Source organism: Monopterus albus, unplaced genomic scaffold (genome assembly GCF_001952655.1).
Source record: "Monopterus albus unplaced genomic scaffold, M_albus_1.0 scaffold1.1, whole genome shotgun sequence".
NCBI classification, from domain to species: Eukaryota; Metazoa; Chordata; class Actinopteri; order Synbranchiformes; family Synbranchidae; genus Monopterus; species Monopterus albus.
In genome coordinates, this window is record NW_018127881.1 from 625,364 (window position 1) to 648,620 (window position 23,257).

A 23,257-nucleotide genomic window follows, 5' to 3' on the forward strand; every position below is an offset into this window, starting at 1 on the left:
AACACTGTGACCTAGCAGATATTTCCCCGAGGAATTGGTGGAAAGCAAGTCAACTCAACATTCACCAACTGGCCAAAAACAAATTTATCATTTAATCAGTTGAAATTGTGTGTGAGGCTTTGAATTTCACTATTATTGCATCTGGCTTTTTTCTTAGATTACAGTGAAGTCAAAATTCAAATTACTCTGATTCTTTTTCAAACTTGTCAACCATACTTACAATAAATAACCTTGGATGGGCTCTAAAGGGAAAGCAAATAAAGCTTATGACACTCCATCTCAGTGTGCACTCCCAGGTGGTTACAAATCATGGACCAATGTTGGAACAACTGTACAAATCTTGCCACTTCATGTTTTGAACAACACTGATGCTTAACCTAATCAGGTTCCAGAGGATGACATGATAAAACCAAAAGAAAAAATATAAGTGAATTTAAAGCACAGGACATCTTATTCCATTGCCTCATCTGTTTCCAACATACCACTCTCAAGAGTCTTTAGGCATCTACTGTAAGTGCCTTTAGAATGACAAGACCAAATCATGATGACATTTGTCTTACAAAAAAAACTTTGATGATGACAAAGATTTTTACATGAATGCAATGTTGTAATCACATACAGTATTCCCAGTGAAATACTGCCCTCCTGTGGAGTTCCACGTTTACAGTAGGTAACACTTTTATTTATAACCTTTCTGTTACACAACAAGCCCCATCTGTCATCTAGTCAAGCTAATAATTACAGTATGTCTAAGTGACTAAAATGAGTGACACACACACAAAAAAAAAAAAACTGGCACCAATTTCCATCCATTAGGGCAAAACTGCTTGTGCTTGACAAAATTTTGGAGCATGCAGTCAGCTTTACATACTCAGCAGATTTGTGCACTGCTTTTTCATTTAAATGATGTTCAGACTCAACAAAGCTCACAGTCTAAAATCATACGGTTACTGGCAGACATAACCCATTTTAAATCAAATGGAAAAGAAGATTAAGTCAGTGCTACTGTCTGATGTTCTTAAAACATCAACATGTATTTTCCATGTTTCCATGTTGATGTATTTCACCCAGCTGAAACTTCAGTAGTGTCACCCTCAGTGTAATCACTACTGTCTAGCGAGATGTGCAGCATGCTAATTGCTATTTGGCAATCTTTCAACAGCGCTACCTTGAGGTTGTGGTTTCAAATGAAATGTCAATAACTACTGAATGGATTACCCTTGAAATTTGTTACAGACAATATTTTCCCCCACAGGATGACTTGTACTAACTGTGGTGATCCCTCAAGTTGTCTTCTAGAACCATCATCATCTACATCGCCATTAGCCTCAGGTATACTTTGTACCATAATTAGTGCTAATTAGTAAATGTTAGCATACTAACACACTAAACTATTGGTGACGATGGTAATTATTACACATCTGCTAAACATCAGCATGCTGATGTTAACACTGACCTCAGAGCACCACTGTGCCTGCAGCCTCATAGAGTGATTGTAGTCTTGTGTCTCTCTAGATAAAGGTGATTATCCTTATCCTTAAAATGATTCGACTCTACCAAACTTAACTTTTCAAGTGTTTTCTATGCCTCTACTAGAAAGCGGACAGAGAGGAAAGGAAAGAGATGGAAAGCAAATGTCATCAACTGGCCTTGAAGCACAGATGCTCTCATTACTACACATGGTCACCAGCTTGAACCTTTTGGCTACCAGGATACCCCCAAAGATGCCTCATTTTAAGAGCTCAGCAGAAAGCATTACAGTATGAGCTTTTTTGACAATTAAACTGGAACATGAAAACATTTGCTATAAGCAGAACCTTTTGAAACAAATCACGGAAGATGGAAAAAACAAAGTCAGAGTGGAAATCATTAGGTGAAGCACAATGAATCAGAAGACGTCACACGGGGCCAGGACACACCATGCTGGGTCATGCTGCTCTGGGAGATTTATTTAGTAACTTTGCATTTTTTTTGTTTTGTTTTTGTTTTTATTGTGTCTCGCACTTGCGCTCCTGTCAGGAGGGTGGGACAGTCAAGCAGCAAGATTCACAGTTCATCATCATCATCATCAACATCATCATCATCATCATCATTGTCACCACTATTATCATCCTTATCCTCATAGTATCATAATAATATTATGTTATTGTCATTTAACTTTTTACTCAAGCTAGAAAATAATTTACATCACATTGTGTTTACTGACTTTTGAGACCACAAACATTCCGGCAACACACTCTAGGATTAAGGGCAGGTAACAATCAGAAAAGCGTGACTTTTTGCATAGTATTAAATGAACAAGGACATTGAGTTCTTTATTTACAATTATTGTATAGATAAAAAAAAATCATAAAACAAGATGAACACTTAAATCACTTACCCATGAATGGCTAAGTATGCCAAAAAGTTATCTGTTGGCATTTCTCTTTTTCTTTGTTCCACAAACTGCATGCTGCTAAATACAGTACATCAAGGCAGGTGAGTATATTGCAAGAAGTATCATTGATATCATCGCTATCATTATCATCAGCATCAGCATCATCATCGGTGTCATCATCAACATACTTATTGGTTGTTACAACACGTTATCATTTGGGTGTAATCGCAATGTTTAGCGTTTCTGACAGGAGCACTGACTGATGACGTACAGCCAAAAAGCTGCGTTGACAGTATGACTCGTTGTGGTGCATGATGGTAGATGTAGTCAGGAAGAGTTCCTGTTTTCACCCCAGTCCTCATGGAGTTTCTGTCCTCAGTGGACTCGTAGCTATATTTACAAAGATTATTCTTAAACTCTTGGATGTAAAGCAGTGGCTTGAGAATGTTGGCATAAGTTGTTTTGTTTTTTTTTTGTTTTTTTTTGAGGTTGCTGTTTTTTTGTTTTAATTGAAGATGCTATTGTCGCTGTTATGTCTTTTTTTATTGTTTAAAATTGTTTTTACAGACAAATAAACAAATAGTCAATTGTCAAACACTGGAAAGGAAACAAAATAAATCAACTGCTTCTAAGCAGAATATCAATATCCAGACTGTGATTTTTTTTTTACTTAAATAAATGGTCCTTGTTACTTCTTCAACACGCCTGAGCTGACTGGTAAAGCTTGTGCATCCTCTCCAAATGAATGGAGCGACTGGGAAATGACAGTGGAGGAGGATATTAATAAAAATAAAGGAAAAAAGACAACTGCTGGGATAAATTATTGTATATACTTGTAGCAGTGTATAGGATTTATTTTTAAGTAGAAAAATTGTCAATTTTTTTTTTCAAGTTGCATAAGGAGCCTATCAGCTCATGCTTGCCAATGACTTCAGTTAGTAATAGAAATAACAATAGTACAGGCTAGTTATGTGGCCTTGCCGTCTGAGTGCAATAAGACTGGGTAAATGTGCCTTCTGTATGTAACTCTCCAGTAATGTCTGATTGGTTAAAGCACAATAAATAGTTTACAACTAGTGAGTACAGTTGAGATGCTAGAGTATTGTATATTCTGTGACGGTAGGAAGACAAGCTTGGTTAAAACACACAAAAGCACATCTAGAATTACACCACAGAAGTTTTCATTCATAACCAGATAGTGCAGAAATGAATCTTCCTTTTTTTGTATATTGAAAAAGAGTCAAAGCGACATTCCGTTTGTGTTGTAATTCTCTGCCAGAGAAAACGAAACTGTGGAAAAAATCTATATGTTCCAAACAAAAAAGAAGTCTGATCTCCATGTGGCACAAGTAAGCCAAATATAGCCTACCTCTGCAAATGTATAATATGTCTCAACTGCAACCTCATGATGGTCACACATATTTTTTAAAACAACAAGTTCTTTGAACAAGCAGATATATCTAGACGACAGTTCACTGGAAAGGTCCTGATATCAGCCTTTGACTCGAGCCCTGACCCCAGGTCAGCACTGACACAAACAAAACAAAACAAAACAAAACAAAAAAGAGAAGTATAAGTAGTGAAAAAAGAATTAAATATTCCCCCTGTCAGAAAAAGGAGGCCTCTGTTTAGAAATACAGTGACAAGCTACTCCAACTTGATCCCAACAATCATACAGAGTAATACTTAGATTCCACATTTACTACGTATCCCATGACATTTTGGTTTCTTTTTGTTCGTTGATCCTCTTAAAATATCTACAATATTTGACAAGATAGCAGGCAAATTCCACCACATGGTTATTTTTAGTATTAACACACCAACACCGCTCTGGTCCTTCTGAGCTTGCCTCCTTGTAGAAACCAGGAAGTTTATCTCTATGAGGTTGTAAACAAATTACATTCTCTTTAAGACATAAATAAATCAAAGTATTTTGAGCCACTGAAGCAGGAACAAGGCAACATGCCAACAAACAAAGATAAACTCTCTCTAAATATATTTATATGTATTTATATTTTATACTTATAGAATATATTCCATAAATGCTATCATCATCATTATTTTGCATTCCTTTTTTCCTTCAGGTGCAAAATTACTGTGCAAGTTGAGCCTTACCACCTCGTTACACATTTCTGTTTATGGATTAAATTAATTTTTACAGTCGGGTACATGTTCATGCCACACAGAAGAGGGAACTTTGCAGGCCAGGAACTCAGGGAATCTGTCTTTGAAATAGTTTGCCGTGAGGCCTAGCCCATCGGAACAAAAAAACTCCAACAAAAGTAAAACGTTTTTAAATAAAATTTGGGTAATGTACATTCATGCAGGAGCAACAGGTAATAATAACAATAATAATCAGAATCAGAATAATAACAATGTTTTTCAATTTAATTTAAACTATTATCAGTATTAACAATGTTTTTGATGAGGAGAGGGAGTGTAAGGTGAGTTTGAAGTCTGTCAGGTTTTACTCCTCATCAGTGTCTCCCTCCTCATCATCACAGTTCATACATCTGTGCAGTCAGCGGCACGCTTATACAATACATGCTAACACGCATATAGTCATACACAACCATCGCCACCATACACATACAACCACAAAAGCAGGATGGCTGTGTAGGTTTTGTGGCTTCATTGCGCTTTTTTGATTGTATGTTAGTTTGTTTTTTCACCTTGCCATATTAGTTTAGATTTTCTCCATTTTGAGATGAGCAGAGAGCTTTAAGAGCTCAAGGTTCTGGGGGAAAGATGAACATTTTGCCACAGGACCTGTCCTGTGTGTCTGATAAACTGGAGTTTGAGTGACTGGGAGGTGAGATTTCAGCTGGACTGGGTGAAATTTTGGGAAAGACAAGGTGTAAGGAGCAGTTAAATGTCTGGAGGATTTGGAGCAGGCACCCCCAGACTGCAAGGAAAAGATGTTAGAGATTAGAACTGAGGTCAGGATTGGGGTTAGAGACTGGTCTCCAAGCTGTGCAGAGGGCTAGTGGGGCTGGAGGAAGCGGCTGATTTACTGGTGTCGATGGTGAGATTGATGCCACTGTCAATGGCGTTGTTGTTCTTGTTAGGGGACGACGGCTGGCTGGAGTACTTCCTCCTTCTCCGAGCAGAATCATCATCCGTGTCATCAATGAGTGGGATGTTGGGCGTGGAGTCTTCTATCCTAAACTCGGGGTGTGTCATGAAGTTGTGGATGGATGTTCTGGAGTCTGTTTTTTCCAGGCCTTCATAGAGGGAGCTACGGAATGCATTCACAACACGGATCTGTCATAAAAAAGGGAGGAAAGAGAAGAGCAACAATGAGAGATAATGCCAGAGACAAAATGGAAGAGTTACAGGGACTCTTGGGATGAGCGAAAAGAGGGAAGTGGGGGAGAGAAGAGACAAAAGGGAAGGAAGAATCCCTTCATTTGAGGGTAAAGAGGTGAAGGAGGAGGTGGAGGAGGAGGAGGAGGAGAAGGCGAAGAAGCAGCAAGAGAAGAGGCAACTGCAGTCTGTGTTCTGCTTTTACAAGATGACTACAGTTCACAAGTCACTCAACTTTGACGTGCACTAAGGAAAACCGTGAGAAACACAATCATAAAAAAACACAATAAAAATCATACATTTCAAGAAAAACAAATACCAAAGCGACACATACGCTCGTTGTAAGTATACGCTTTTAGTCCAATGTGCTGTATACCTAGAAACAAGCCATGTTAATAAATGAAATGCTCACAGAAAATTTTAACAGAGAATATCTCATGCAAGTTTGAAGAAATCTGGTGGACGAGGTCAGTAAGAAGGAAATAGGTTAGATCTGAGAGATCCAATCAGATGGTTTAAAACCTTCTGGAGGTACCAGAGCACTGTCTGGGACAGTATCCACACAGACTCTGAATGGAACACACTAACACACAGAAATAGCACAGAGTGGGTAAAGCGTGGTCCCAAACATGGCGATGGAGAGAACCAAGTCTGCATGAGGAAGCACTGCAGTGTAAAACTCACAACAAACCATCAGAAAAACATTTTGAAAAAAAAAGGCATTTAGACAACAAGCAAACACAACAAGTTAACATATTATGAACACAAGAAATAAACAACAGGTAAACACAAACCACATGCAACAAGACAACAAGACACTGAGGAAGTGAACCAGCACACAGACTGCTCACACAAAACACATGGGAGTGAATAATGAAAATAATAGTTTTACTATGAGAGGTTGGACAGTCAAAAAAGCATGTTCTCAACTCCATGCACGTCTAAGTAAACACTCAAGTATAAGCCCCGAACATCTGTGTGAATCTGTAGTGAGACTAAACAGCCTGGATCCGTTTCTTAGGTAGTAGATTATCTCAGGTTGTTTTAATCAAATTGTGGCTGCATGTGCAGTATCACATACTTTTTAAACACACAAAAAATAGCTAAAGAATAATGTTATTTTGAATTTTATTATTGTATATAATAAATAAATATATGATAGTTATACCCCAGTGTATTGTTAACATGTATGTTAATAGTGCAGAGAAACCCTACAAATATCAGAAGTTTAAATATATAATGTACATAGTGTTAAAATTGTCATGCTGCGGCAGAGTGGTGTATAAGGAGACAAAACAGATAAGGAAAATAATAAGAGGAGCCTGCTTGGATGAGTGCATGTGACAGGATGTCTGACAAGTAACACTGATGGGGTGTCAGAAAAGGGTAGGAGGTTGAATTTACATCGCTAGCACTGCAGAGGGTCTATGTCCGTAACTATGGCAACATGACAGTCAACTACACTAACAGTATGAAGTGTGAAGACGGGATGAATTATTGGTACTGTACTGCTTTGTGGTGTTAATCCTGCTCCTTCCATTCCTGTCCACACACCCGAAGCATTTATTTTCATTAAGTAGATGAAGATTAAACTGAGACAAGAAAAGTCTGAAAGTGTGTGTGTGTGTGTGTGTGTGTGTGTGTGTGTGTGAGTTTGTGTCTGTCTGTGTGAGTGAGTGAGAGAGCAAGAGAGAAAGCAAGAAAAAGAAGATTATGGAGGTGGACAAAAGCATTAAGTAGAGGCAAAGGGTGGGTAGATCTTAGTTGCACCATTTCAGATTCCCATTTCAGTTAAAATGAACTCTTGTTTGCAAGGTGTTATTGCCACACATACTGTAGCTTCCTTTATGATTTCTAGTCATCGCAGCTGATGTGTGAGCAGCAGAATATATAAAATAGCTTGTAAATTTAGCTTTAGGTCAAATCAGTGTGGTCTGACTCATCAGTAGCAAACTCGCAGATGAAATAAGGCAATCGTGCGACTTATACTTGAATGTTTACTCAGCCCCTTGGTGAGTCGATTGGAATTAGTTCACGTTAATGTCCGTTAAGACATAAAACTGGGCAGGATGGGGTGATGGATGGGGATGAGCAGAGGGAGACAAACTCACAACCTGAAATGTCACGCCGTGGGTATCACCCTTAGTCCTGCGCTCCTAGCACTCTGGGGAAACAAACACACATCCACCAATGAGAGGACAATACAACCAAGCATGGAAGGAGATATCAAAATGAATTTGAAATCCAGTATGAACAGCAAAACGACAGAAGGAAGAGAAATGAAAAAAAGCAGAAAAGCAAGAAAGACAATAAGAAAAAAAGATGAATCTTCAGAGATGCCAACCCCCAAAACTGAGATTGTCACCATTTGTTTTAGGACTAAAAAGCCGGAGAATGTGTGCAGAAACTTTTTGGTCGAGACAGGATGGCACCCCTGAAGCATAGAGAGCAGAGAAGCAGACTGACGGAGTTCTGACTCACGGCCAGTAGTGGGAGGAGCAGTAGCAGCAGTAGTGCTTGTAGGAGAGGAAAGGGCATTGGACAAGGACACGTGACTAGGACTAGAAACATTGGTTACATCCTGGGTCTGGCTGGTGGTGGATGATTGGCGTCTCAGAGCCCCGGCCCCCTGAAAGGAGGTGCCACTCTTGAAGGTGTTGACTACTTCAATCTGTGGGAGGAGAGCGGGACAGGAGAGGACAAATGGCTGCTCAGAGTGACACAGAACAAATGGCAACACAGATTGACTGGCTGGGTGATTTTGGTGGTAACGGGAGTATAAAGTGTCTCAATCATGACATGATGGGAGGGTGGGGACACCTAAAGGTCAGGGTGTAGTATCCCTTCAACGAAATGATGAATTTAACTTCAAGGATAAATTCACCAAAATTCCAATTCATTAGAAAAATTCCTAGTTCATTAGAATTACATTCTACAAAAGAAATAATCCTCAAGAAAACAGTTGACACTGTTTGTGTAGTTGCTGAATTATTTAGGTGTAATTTTTCAATACTGTGAGAACCAAGAACAAAATTCCGCTTATCTAACAACTGTACTGGTAACCTGAAGGTAGAAATTTTGCATGTATAAACCTTAAAACCTAAATAAATATAATAAAAACTCTCTTCAAGGCCATAAATCACCACTTGGGTAACCTTTCAAAGGCTGGCTAACTGATATAGGAATTTATGATATATTGTGCGAATGCAGTCATTTACATGATTCCAGGTATAATACTGTATGTTCTGTGGTATCTCACGTCATTTTACATGAGGAATTGATGGTTCACTTTATAGCTTATTTTTGTGGCTCCAGCCATTATTTCTATTGCTTGTGAATTCACTGTCTACATTAGAGAAACCGCTGACATCTTGTATTGCAGTAACACCACGAAAAGATTCTTTGCTTGTTGAGATGTACGTACACATTGAGAGCCGCTGTACCAGAGTTAAATTCCTTGCGTGTCCAACACACCTGGCCAATAAAGCTGATTCTGATTCAATGGACCAACGGCCACAAGTGCTCAGATGAGTAAACAGGTTATAAACAAGGACAACCAGATTACTTAAAAATACAACTTCTGGAAATCCTGCTAACAATAGCGTGAGGCTCAAAAGCAAACCACTCCACTCCTCAAATCCTTCCCTGTTTTGGAACATACTGTATTTCACCTCGAAAAATATTACACCAATATTTCATGTGCTGCTGCTTTAAACCACCAACTTTACATTAAAAGTGAAAAGGAGTGCACCTGCTGTGCATTGTCGCTAAGAATCCCCTGTCACATATACAAAAACCATGTGTGCAACTATACTAAGCAGGTCAAGGGTGAACCAGGAAAGCAGTTTGAAACCTGCAAGGAATGTTTTGTGCTGAAATTCTATAGCTTGCCTTCTTTTCCTCTTCCAAATAAATAAACACAGTTTTACTTTAATACTAAAAAAAAACCCAAAGGTGTTCTACATGTGTAGCTCTGGCTGCCTCTGTGGGTTACTGGCCCATGGCACCATAGCGTGGGAGAGCTTCATCCTAGACCATAAGTGACAAATCAGTGAGATGACATCATTAAACACCAAAATCCAACACACATGAAAAACTAGTGTGAATATCACAGTGATAATGGTCTGCAGAGTTTGTCACAGTGTGAACAGATCAGGGACTATTTCCAGTTGTGTTTACTGTAACTCTGTGATTTGATCATCGATTCCCCACAGGTCCACCGATGTGTTTGCATCAAGTCCACCAAGGACAAGCAGCATCTTCGTGCACCTAAATAAGTCATCTTGAAAGTAAAATGACCTTATGGCTGCTACTAACTAACATTTAACATAGTCTAGTATTTCTTCTTGGGAGTAAGCATCTCTGGTAATGTCTGAGGTGGTGTGAATTCCTATTGGAAAATGATTATGTGACAAAGACAGTCAGTAAAACAAAAATGCATGATGGAAAATGCCACAGGTGAATTTATACCTTTTGGTGTGCATTTACTCTTAATTGGAAAAAAAATTATAAATGATAATATGATATGAGGGTCTTTTAAAGAGTCACCCTGTTTAATTTTTTTTTTTTCAGGAAGAATCAATCCAATAAGATCTGTCTGTGAAATCAAACAGCAAATCGTCACATGAGGGTTGAACTTGTGTCTTTCTTTGTGTTCTCACCTGAGTTTGAATGCGGTTCAGTCCTCTGAACCAGAGGATCTGTCCTCTCCTCAGCTCCCTTTCTGCGTGGTCAATTTCTTCATTTTCTTCATTTACATCCTCTTCTGGTAACTCATCTTTCTGAGTTAATTGGCCTGCCCTCCGCAGGAAGCGTAGCCTACTGTTGGGTATGCTGGATATCACCTAACCCACAGAAAAGACAGAGCATTAGGCCAAAACAACCAGACAAGACAAACTAGGAGGTAAACAAGAAACAAAGCACAGTGGGAAAATACAAAGACAGAGAAATAGATGAGTTTGCATGTTACCTGTCCCCAGACAAGCTCTCCTAGGCCGAGGAAAATGCACCACATCCACTTTTCCAGGTCCAGAGGTTGACAGCTGAATGGCTTCCCTCCAAACTGCACAATCACAATCTGTACAAAGCAAAGCACAAGCCAGACTCAAACACCATGACAATGTGTAGACAGAAAATGGGAAATGACTTATTCATTAAAAAGACCTTTCAGTTGTTTTTCCACAGAAAATTAAAAAAATTGTCTTGGCTTACCTGCACAGCAAAGGTGCCAAAAACAATAGAGCAGAAGATGGGGTTCCTGAAGATTCCATCAAAGACGTTCCTCTCTCCATGGATTTTTCTTGCATTTATCTCATTAAAGAGTTGCATCATGACAAACGTGTTGAAGATGATGGTGTAGTGCTCAGACGGAGGAGAATGGAGAGGTGCATTACGACCACTGTCAATGTCAAAGATCTTTTCACCTACAGGGAAACCCCCCCCCAACAGTTAGTGCGTTCATTTTTTTCCTTAACTTTGAACCCATACTGTATCCCATCAATAAAATGCAGAACCCCTGGTACATTGCAGAGTCCATACCAACAAAGAGAAGTGTGAAGATGATGATGAGCTGATAGGCTCCGTGTCCCAAGATGTTCTTTGTCATGGTGCTGGAGATGAGAGGCTTGTTGCGACCATATGGCTTCCTCTTCAGCAGAGACTCTGTGGGAGGCTCTGTCGCCAGAGCCAGGGAAGCAAATGTATCCATGATCAGGTTCACCCACAACATCTGCACTGCCTTCAGGGGAGAGTCCTGGGGGAATGCAACAGAAATTGAAAAATATAACCAGTAACTTCTATACATATAAGGCAATTGTTGAAAAAGCTTGCAAGTAAGAGTTACTTCTTTACTTCTGCTTGTTTGGGGTTTAAGCAAAACAATTTAAAAATACGTTTATTTCATTAATATTTTCTAGTACTGTATTATTACTAATATTTACAGATTAATAAAAAAATCTAGTTATCTTAGCACTTTTTGTTAAATATCATACATGAGTTAAAGCTTCCTAAGATGTAATATTATACACACTATAGTATGCTTTATAAAGATGATGTGTTTTTGTCATGATTTGCCAATATCGCTAGTATCTCCATTTTTACCTACAGGAACTTGGTGGTACATAGTTATTAATGAAAAGTTGTTCATCTCCTCCACCCCATCATGTAAATAAACTCACACACCTGTGTGATGCAAGCGCCAGTGAAAGCTACTATGACGGCCACAACATTGACAGTCAGCTGGAACTGAAGAAATTTGGAGATGCTGTCGTAGACGTTCCGACCCCACATCACTGCTTTGACAATGCTACTGAAATTATCATCGGTCAGGATGATATCTGACGCCTCCTTAGCCACATCTGTACCAGCAATACCCTGGAAGAGTGCAGACAAGGTGTAGTCAGAAAGACAATCTGGTTCTAATACACAACTGTGGTGGTTCCTAATTTGCTGATCATCTTTTGCAACACAGTGCAACAAGAAACTCCGGACACAAGTCGACTCTGATGACAAATAATGATGATATAAACTAATTAAGGAGTGAGTGTGTGTGTGTTAGCAGTGGTTTGATGGCAGGAGGCAACATATCCATTAAAGAAGCAGGTCATACTTCTTGATATTCTGTCATGTTATGTGGTGTTATTGGCAGGATGCAATCAGAGGGCACTCTTTCAACTCTGTGGCCGACAGTGGGGAGAGGATAAAAATGCTACGTGAACACAAGTTTGAGACCATGTTCCATTAAATTAACCCATGTGGAAGTGTTTCATTAGGGGCTGAGAGATTGGCCTGGGGAGTTGTCATCCCAACACAGCAGATACACACACAAGTAGAAGAAGCAAATTTCACAATCATTGTTATAGGACCTCACTGGTGGTTTCTCATAGTCAGCCAAATACTGTGGCTACTACTAGCATAAGCCCAAACAGGAATCAGGATTACTGGGAAGTGCTGCTGTTGCTAGGGATGTATATGGAAAGACTAGTCCTGGGATAGGCCAGGAAATGTAAAAAAAAAAGAGCACAAACAAAACAGAAATTATGATTTGCATCATATACACACAGATATGATTACAAAATAATGTGAGGCTGCTCTTTAGCACATTTTTGTAACAATAACCAATTAACTACCAGCTATAGAACACAGTCCTAAAAAACAAAATCAAAACACTGCATGCTGTGATTCAATGTAAATCAAAGGTAGTTAGCAAATGTGCTAACTAGCAAGAGATTCTGCTGCTCAAAGAAGAAGTAGTGCAAACTTGATCAAAACTATGAATAAATATCAACAGTTATCAACAGTTACAGGACCCATATGTCTTGTAAAAAAATAACTATGTCAATACTAATATCAGCTGATATAGTTAAATAAAGTCTAGTGTAAAATGACTTTATATTAACAATACAGGCTGGGAGGCACTGCTTTACAGTACAGGGTTAAATAATAAATGTTGCTGTGGATTTTACAAATTAGTTAACTGAAGAGGGGACGTGAATCACAGAAAACAGCCAAATATCAAATATATTAAACTGTGAGTTACACAAAGAACAAAATTAATATTTTGCTTATGTTTGTATTTTTAAGCAGGCTGTTGTTTGAAAAGTCTGAGCACTCTACCAAGGGAAACACTGTGAGAGCATAAATTCCACTGGGGGGAGCTCCTAATCTACACAGCCAGAGGCAGAGTGCCTGAGAAGAAATGCAAAATACTTCAGAGGAGAAGAAGACATCTGCCGATGCTGACTGAGCTCAGTATCACATGATAGCAAGCAAGCAAGAAAAATACACACAGGAAAAACACAGATGATGGGCTGCTTACCATGGCAAAGCCGACATCAGCTTTCTTAAGAGCAGGTCCATCATTGGTCCCATCTCCTGTCACAGCCACCACCTGCCTCTGGTCTGCCAGAGTGCTGTCAATAATTCCTATCAAATATCCATACACACATGCAACAATGCACATACCCTGATTACACAGTCTGAAATGAGGGAACGCAACACATCTCCATATGATCTTTGTATGTGTGCATGCAACCAAGTCACCTTTGACGAGTGTGTGTTTGTCAGTTGGGGAGGATCTGGCCAGAACTCGGAGTTTAGGCCAAACCTTGTCAATACGTTCCTGCTCCACCTGGACGTACACATCCACGCACCCACACATACATACACACAAACAAACAAATGCAAATGGAAAGGCAAGTGGTTGCAGTTTAAGTTGTTTTCATTTTCTTCTCTAGTCTCATGTCTCTTCCCTCAGCCTCTCTCACTCTTTGGCTCGCTCTTTACAGTACCTCTCCTTTCTCGTTGCGAATCCTCCTGTTGAACTCTTTGCCATCAATGCAGAGGAAGTCCTCTCCAGGGTGGATGATACCACACTTGATGGCTATGGCCCTGGCTGTGTTTATGTTGTCTCCTGTGACCATGCGCACTGTGATGCCTGCACGCTGACATTTCTGGATGGCATCAGGCACCTGAAAAGTGATACACAAACACATTTGAGCACATATGGGAAGCGGAAACAAGCTGTGATCATAACAGTAAACATACAGTAGTATCACTTTTGAAGCTTTCGAAGTTGATATGGCAAATTTATAAGCAAACACTTGCCTATTGTATTTACACACCAAGCACATAGTGTGCAGAGGAGCATTTATTTGGAGTTTTGGTTCTGTGGTTTACACTAATACCTGAGGTTAATATCTTTCTCTTTAGCTGCAAAAAACTCTCTGCTATTTGACGCTGGGCAGGTAGAGTGGTGGTTTTTTAGAGCTTTATCACTGAAAACAGTTTTCTGATGCTGCTAAAAACAACGCTATAAGAGCAGTGAGACTAAAACAAAACAGTAATGTTATAAGCCAAAAAACCAAAACAATGAGTTGAAAATTGCAAAAAAAAAATCAGTAGAACTGCAGAGTTATATGCTAATTGTCTTACTTTCACATAAAAGTAGTCATGTGATATTATAGGTACTTTTAGAACATATTAATAGCACAAATACTCCAGGCCTTGACATACAACCCACAGACATACAGAAAAATCCAATTTCATTATAGTTATATCAGAACAGTATACTGCTGTTATTGTTCCTTTTTGTATTAGCAAGACGTATAATAAAGCATTTGATGAGTCATTTTCCCTCCAGACAGAAATCTAGTTGATTAACCGGGGATATTGCTGTACAGAGATTGATCTGTGGTAGAACCAGCTAGTAAAAGCCAAAAGCACAGCATTAATTCAGAATCACATCTTCTTCCTGACAAAGGTCAGCGTGGGCAAGCACTGCTCTTCAAACCCACACAAAAACAAACATGTACACATACAGTAACAGCAACTCACATGCATTTGCACATACACACTCTCTCTGACATATGCATATTAACTACCACACACACACAGTACAGTACACATAGAGTCAGCAACATGCACACTTTCCACTTCAGACACGCACACTTAATACACATGTACACTGGAGCATGTTTATACTTACAAACAGAAGCACAACACATGCTGTAGGAGTAAATTATTTCTATTATCACAATCGCCTGTGCATTTATCTATACTACTTATACTGAAGAAGGTTGTGAGGGTGCTGGAGCCAATCCCAGCTGACAGGCAAGAGGCGACGTACACCCTGGATAGGTCCCCAATCTCTCACAGAACTGACACTTATATAGAGACAACTACGTTCACTCCTACAGGCAGTTTAAAGGTGAGAGGAAGCCGGAGTATAGAAAGCCAGCAGGTCAACTGGGGCTTAAACCCAGAACCTTCTTGCTGGGAGGTGACAGCACTAACCACTGCTTCACCATGCTAGAGTTAAATCAAAACTTCAAACTTTCTCAACAGCAGCCACAGGTGAAAATTAGGATATAATACCATATACTAAAACATACTATAAAAGTAGCACATGCAGAGAGAAGTGGATCAGTAACATCTGTTATACAAAAATACTTAGCTCAAGTTTGTTAGCATTAGCTGCCACATACTACTGCTCATACTGTGCCACAAAAGGCTATGACAACAAAAAACTCCTGGGTGCAATGAATTCAGTAAGGATAAAAATCTTTCAATTGACCTGCAAAACAGCCAGATGCAGCTAAAAATAAATTAAGGTACAACACTTTTTAGTGATTAAAGATTATGCGTTTGACCTGAACTAATTGATTAGTTGCATATGTAACTTTGATAATTTTGTTTTTCTTTGTATATAGTCCTGTGAATATATGGATTTGTTTTTTAGTAGTTATGGGATTGAATTTTTTTATGGAGTTTACAGAGAATCAAGTCTGAGGGCACCACTGTGACAACGCTGATGTTCATAAATATTCACTTTAGCATATTAGCATTAGTCGATGTTGTGTTACAATAACATAAATTGACAGATGAAATAAAAAGCACAAACTAAATTAAATCATAGTAGTTATTTTTAAATGACAGGATCTGGCAAGGTAAAGAAGCTCATACAGTAAATATTGTGGCAAGAAGAGCAAGTTATTACTGTACATTCTGCCTGCTCTGCTCTCAGTGAGTCACTTTTGGTAGGATATCAAGTTTCCGTCTGCCTATATCTTGTCCGTGCTGTCTGTTTTGTTCTCCTTTGCTCTGTAGCTGACTGGTCATCAGAGGAGGTGGAGGCAAGAGGAGAGGAGAAGAGTGGACGCTTATTAAAAATACAATCAGGGCCACTAGAGGAAAAGGATAGGAGGCTAAAAGGTGAGACTGAAAAAACAAGCATCTCATGTCTCTCATATGGATCTGGTTACATTCTCATTTTCCTCCGTTTGTCTCCTTACCCATCTTCCTCCTCCTGCAGTTTGTCATTCCTCTGACATGAATCTGATTTTCTATCTGTTTATCTTTCTCTTTCTTTAGCTCTCTCTGTCTTTTCCCTTCCCCCCACTCATTCCCTCCTCTCTGCTGGTTAGTTTCTCTGGGGGCAACCCTGCAGAGCAGCCACTTATTATTAAAAGAACATCACGTTTGGGAGAAAGAAATTAGAGACTAATAAACAAACTAAAAACATGTTTACCATTCTGTGTGACCTTTTTAGCAGAGCAGAAAGTCACTTAATTTGAAGTATTAGCTAGTCTTACTAAGAGGCCTGGAAAGATGTTAGTGGAGTGCAGCAGTTTTTGGTGCATTGCTTTTCCACATTAATTATTTGAAATGTCAGGTGTTAAGAAACTCCTTTAATGGAAGAAAAGGAACATAGCAATGCAAGGGCCCACATTAATGTCTAAAGTTTCACATATTAGTAACAATTTTTACTAAATCTGCAAAAAGAGCTTTTATTGCATATGCAACATGCAACTCATTTGTTGCTTGTTCATTTTGAGGAAGTTGTGTTTGCTTTTCTGCTTTTCCTCTTTGTACTTGTAAAAATCTAGGTTAGTTCAGATTCATGCATATAAAGAGAGAAAGGTGAGAAAGGAAAGTGTAGAAAAAGTTACGTGAAAAAAAGCAACCAGAGAAAGGTGCAAGTCAAACCATACAATACAGGGAGAGGTGGAGAAAGCATGATGGGGAGGGACCGTGTTTATGTGAGGAGGAGAATGGAAAAAATGATGAAAGGAGGAAGGTGAATAATGCAGTAGTCAGAGTTTCCTGCTTCTCTGTACCTGCACAGGAGCTGACAAATGAGGCCAGTTCACAGATACAATATTTCACTAAATTTTCTTTATCCATATTTTAGTCCTCCTTTAACTTCTGAAATGTTTCATTTGACTGTTTCACCTTCAGCTTTTATATGCAAAAAAGACAAGGGAAGAAATACTGAATTACAAGCAAAGGTCAACAAACATGCTCCAATTAAATCAGAGCCAATTATTAAAAGAATTAAGCAATATGTAAACAAGTATTAGCAGCAAACTGTACGCATGCATCAAAAGTAAATCATTGCAAAGAATGGTTACTTTCAGAGTGTTAAATTAAAAAACCTAAACACGTATGCATATATGCAGTTATTTTTATAACTATTATTTTAGTTATTTTATTTTAGTTTAACATAATCGTCATAATCATCAAAATCAGGTGAAAACCTCATATCATGTCTCCAAATTTGCAGGGTTCCACTTGTCTCCATTTTGGTCTCCATTTGTATGCATATATACTCATCTGCAGGTTGAGACTTTGTCTTTCTAAAACTGTCCCTCAAAACTGCTGACAAGCTTGTTTAAAACATAGTTTTTGGCAAATTTTATTTTTTCACTGTCCATGAAAAGTGTCTGATATCGGCGTTCCAAGAATGTAGGAAATTACATACAAGTTCTCTACTATGTTTTAGACACATTTAAGTGGTGAAAGATGTATAAGCTTTCCTGTTGTAGTCAAATGCCTCAGCAGTGACTGAAAGATTTTTATTAAGCAGCAGTGACATTTTGATTTTAGCTTATGCTGAATGTAAAATCTTCATCTGCAAACGAATTGGAGCCATTGCTCTGATGTAAATTTAGTGGAGTAACAATTGCACCTCTGTCTAAAATATAGCAGAGTAAAAGTATAACATGGAAATTTTACAGTAAAATACAGGAGAATCATTCAGTAAATGTGCCGAGCCACTGTACTACCCACCTGTGACCTTTAAGAATTCACCCTTTTCAAAACAAATAAAGGCTTTTGGATTAACAGCTTCACACCAACATACAGCATCTCACTCAGCAGCTGCACAATACTAGAACTGTGTCTCACCAAAGAATTATAGATTTGAGTATCCAGTGTAAATACATTAATATAATAAAATGTATGTAATGCCACATATACTCTATTCACAATATTTAATATGGTAACCGCAACACATAAGTAGCAACTGCATGTTAAAAATGTTAGCACTATATGAAAACAGCAGATATCCCGAGCAGGTTCAAGCTGACCGGACAAGTCTGAAGTTTGCTTTTCATGATTCGGTGATCATCTAGTGAAGTGCTCATCAGTGAAGCAACTGATCATACACACACCCTAATGTCAGGCTTTTCAAAGGATGCAATCTCTTTCTGTCAGCTCATTGTACAGGCTGCTGCTGTCACCAGGCTCCTGCTGCTTTGTTCACTGCTCCACATTTCTAGATCTGACATGATAATCAGTACAGAGATATTGTGCAAGTCAACAGAAAAGACAAACTCACAAATGTCTAAACATAAATAGAGGAGCGTTCCTCACTGAAATAACATCAAATCCAAAGGTTTCAGTTACTTTTGATATAATTAAAGATGATTTCATGGGAATAATTAAAACAAGGAGCTAGTGTGATGTAACTAAAATCCATAGAAATGTTTATGTTTAAATCTGTTGGTTAACTGAATAATAGGCTAATTAACAACCCCAGGCTTTGAAATTCAAGAAAATTCTAGGAACACTGCATATAAGAGGAAACTGAGGGTTGGTCTAGAATTACATATTGAAAGCTTTCTTTTAATAAAGTAGTAGTTGTCAACTATAAATAATAATAAAAAAATTTCCAAAGATAAAGAATTGTTTTTAAAGAGGCTTGCATAATTTGTCATGATTCTGTCCTGCCTGCTTCCGGTCTCATGCTTTTATTCTGAAATCACTTCCTTTTACAATCTCACCTCAGCTACGGACTCTTTACCATAAACAGTATTTATTGTTTGCACGTGTTTTTACCCCTTTATAGGCAGCTTCCTCCCACTGGAAAGCTGCCAGATTGTTCTAGACTCCCATTCAGACTTTCCAGCGTTATTTACCTGTTATTCCTGTTCTGACCCCGGATTGCCTTTTGACCACCGAGTACTGCTTTACCCTCTTGATTCTGAGTGAGACTTCCCTCTCTGACCTCTCATTTGTGGATCCCTTGGCTGTGATGGTTTGCTGGCACTGACCCTGGACTGGTATCATTGACTTGATTGTGTTTTTTGGACTTCCACATTGTACGCTGTGATTTATGCTCAGTAAAGAGAAAGCTATCTGTTTTATCTTGTCTGGCATTATAATTGAGTTCACCTTCCATATTGTTGGCAGTTTTACTCACCGACCCTGACATAATTAGGAGTTTGTATTACTTCTCTTTAACAATACTTTCACTAAAAACACAAATGTACTTTTCTTCTAGCCTGTAACCTCTGAATTCACTTCTGTTTGTTTGTGTTACTTATTTGCCTAAACCTCTCTCCATACAGTATCTCATAGATATATGCTTGGCATGAAAATAATTTTTTGTTGAATTATAACCTCCACCAATCCACCTATATACACTGTAAGCATTTCACAACATAAAATGTATTTATGTTATACTATATAGTTGTAATGTCTCTTTTTGCATCAGCGGGATATCTTCTATGCAAAAAACATTTGGTAATATATGAAAACATGCTATTTTCAAACGTGTGTACATCATACAGCAGTCTTATCACTTTTATATGGCATACACATATGGCCTGTCTTACTGTGTTTGATGCAGGCACCTGTCCACATTGTTTACTATGTCTTATTAACATGGTGTTAACATATAAATTGTAACTGACTTTGCTGTCTATCATCTCTAGATTGTCTCTTGGGTCAACTGTCTCGAACTTTACAGAACTGTATGTAGAAAAACAAGAATACCTACACAAATGTATCTATGGAAAAGCTAATTATAGAACAGATCATTCCTGAGGGAGGATTACATTGTTACAGCAGCCGATACAAGTAGCACAGAAGTGATACTCACAAGGTAAAAATAAAATAAAATAAATATCATAGACTTTTAGGTGAACTGGCACTGCTTCAAAGTTGTGGCCAGAAGACACAAATGATAAAGCTGCTGCTTTGCCCAACATCCACTTCTGTCAGTATATCTCCCACTCTCCTACCTCTGGCCTGACAGGGTCCTCTATTCCAACGACACAGATGGCTATGAGGTCATTGAGGATGTTGCCCTCATCTTCCCAGTTAGGCTCAGGATTGCTGGTGAAGTCACGGTATGCCACACAGATGGTCCTCAGGCCATCACATGCCATGGGCTCAATCACCTTCTTCACCATCTCATCTTTGTCCCGTGGACGGAAAACCCTCGGCTCACCCACCTCATTCAGAATATGGTTGCATCTGTAGTTAACAGTAGTTGAAAAGTGGTGGGGATGAGGGTATTGTCAGTCAATATCACTTTTACAAATTGTATCTTATGTCAAAATCTTAGTGCTGAAATCTAAAAAAAAAAACTTAGAACATTCCTCCTGGATACAAACTACAAAACAAACATCTCATTTTAATCACAAAACCACTCACTTTTTGAGGACTATCTCAGACGCTCCTTTGCTGTACATGCGGAAGCTCCCATCAGGCAATTTGATGACAGTGCTCATGGACTTTCTGACAGAGTTGAAGGTGTAGACTTTGTAAAGCTTCTCTTCTGGGATCTGGTTTCTTATTGGTTGGTAATCTCGCTTCAGGCCCAAGACCAATCCCAGCAGGCCACACTCTGTCTTGTTGCCCATCTGCTTCGGCAGACCTCCTTCCTTATCTGGAGGCTGGAGAGAGGCAGAGGAAGAGAATGTTGGATGTTCAGTTTTATTTTCAGACCAATATCTGATGCAGTGCATATGAATTTGCTGTCTTATATCTATCTGTGCTTGTTCTAGTTTTACCCTTTATATCATTTCAACCTAAGCCATCATCATCTAACTCTTGAATGTTTTTACTTCATCTAGAACTGTTTTCTCATGTAGAAACTAAAAACAATCCTTCTAAAGAGAGTCAAGTCTCTAATTGGACGCATTCAAGGAACAAATAGTCGTTATTGTTTGTTTTGTGACTCATTCAGTGAATGGGACTTTCATTTCTTGAGTGCAATGTGACCGATATAAGGCTAGAAATAGCTGCTAGTGATAATTACCCAGCTAGCTTGGGAAAGGGTTCTTCTGTGTGGGAGGATACGAGATGAGATAGATAGAATCAGATTTGGATGTTCTTATTTCAGGCACACTGCTCAAACCTTTGCAATCTGTAATTATACATTTGGAACCGTGTTTTTCTATGGTTCAGTAAACATATCCACACGTCTACATGGACCATGAACAATAAACACAGCTTGGGATGTGTTTTTTTTAAGTATACAGTACTTTATGCATGTTACAAAATGGGTTCTGATATGATTATTAGTGCTTTGTATCTTAGGACTGCAACTTATTAATTAATGTGCAGCATATTTCTCCATTAAGTGCTTACTCAGTTATTTTGAGAATACACTAAAACATGCTTATTTGGTCTGAAAAGTCAAAGCTATTCAATGTACTGTCAGGAAACAAAGAATGTTGGGTGAGTTTCTAATTCTAATTATTTTCATATTCACATGTATTCTTTTAGACCGTGCATTGTTTTTCTCCCTGAGCAGTTAACTTCACTGTGTGAGAGCAGTTGTGTGGCATCTTGTCTGATGTGGAACCATTAGGATAAAGTCTAGTGGTTTCAAGTCAAACATATAGAATAGCACTGCGTGGCTTGTGACAGATGTGGTCTATACAGCATGCTGGAAAAACAAAAACAAAAACAAGTCACAGGAACTTGAGAAGGGTTTATGTAATGTTTAGTTTCCCGATCACATTCGAGAGGGGTTCTGTAGTATAGGAAGGAAGTATAAATGTTAGGAAAAGTCTTCACTTCTTTGTCCACTGTATTCAGTATGAGCCAGGAATAGAAAAGAATAAAGCAGAGCCTGGAAATGATAGTTGAAATTCATTCATTGAAAGCTTTCAACCACCTTCTGTCAGACTGAACCCCTTCAAGATCTTGAATCTTAAATCTTTTCTGAAGGGGTTCAGCAAATCTTTGTATTTAAGCAAAGCTGGAACCAGAGTATTTGTCATTTTCAATTGGAAAACAACCATTAATTATCAAAATTTGTGCTGATTAATTTGCTAACGATTTGTAGAGACATGTTACACAGTCTGTGATGTCAGAGGAGCAATTTCTCTGCCTCTCTGAGCTGGAGTGTGTTTATCACTAGCTAACAGTAAGGCCTCTTATTGTAGGTTATGTGTGCATGTGATATCTGCTCAAATCTGTGCACGTGGCTGTTTGTGTGTGTGTGTCTGTGAGAGAAAGATCAACTGTGTACACGCTTACTGTATGTGCTAGTGCATGTGGTCAGCGTGTGGAAGACTCAGCGTTGCCATAGTTACACTGGGCAAAGCACACTTGAGGAAGAGACTTGGGAAAAAAGAGGGTGCTCTTTCCACCACTTGGGGATTCTTACTCTTTGGCTCTGGTTCTCTTATAAGATTCTCACTCATCTCACTTCACACATCCTCCAATCTTTTCTCATTCCTTTTTCATTTTTTTTCCAGTTCATGTTTATTAGTATTTTCCAAGCTGCACTTCATTTACTGACTCTTATTCCCCAAATATCACACAGAAACATAACCAGTAAAGCAGATAGCATGACTATCCATCCTTATTTGAAAATCCACTTTCTTATTTTTCAGTTATTGTGAAGAAACAAATTTCCATTTAGTCAATACACTACACTATCACACACACTGGCCATTGCAGTGACATTGATGCTCATGAGTCTGGACACATCTGAGAGTGTGTAGTCCTTACTCTCATTAGTCATAGCCTGCCTCCACACAAAATCACACATTC

General features: G+C 38.7%; 1 protein-coding gene across 1 annotated transcript in view; it reads right to left on the reverse strand.

Moving 5' to 3' along the window:
- Positions 1 to 3,588: 3,588 nt before the first annotated feature.
- Positions 3,589 to 23,257, reverse strand: part of atp2b2 (ATPase plasma membrane Ca2+ transporting 2) — a 95,363-nt gene continuing 75,694 nt past the window's right edge. Inside the window, 11 exon segments of the mRNA XM_020605079.1 lie at positions 3,589 to 5,641; positions 10,345 to 10,527; positions 10,653 to 10,760; positions 10,895 to 11,106; positions 11,222 to 11,435; positions 11,864 to 12,055; positions 13,500 to 13,606; positions 13,724 to 13,811; positions 13,972 to 14,151; positions 20,488 to 20,722; positions 20,903 to 21,144. Coding sequence (XP_020460735.1) covers positions 5,330 to 5,641; positions 10,345 to 10,527; positions 10,653 to 10,760; positions 10,895 to 11,106; positions 11,222 to 11,435; positions 11,864 to 12,055; positions 13,500 to 13,606; positions 13,724 to 13,811; positions 13,972 to 14,151; positions 20,488 to 20,722; positions 20,903 to 21,144 — 2,073 coding nt within the window. The 3' untranslated portion in view covers positions 3,589 to 5,329.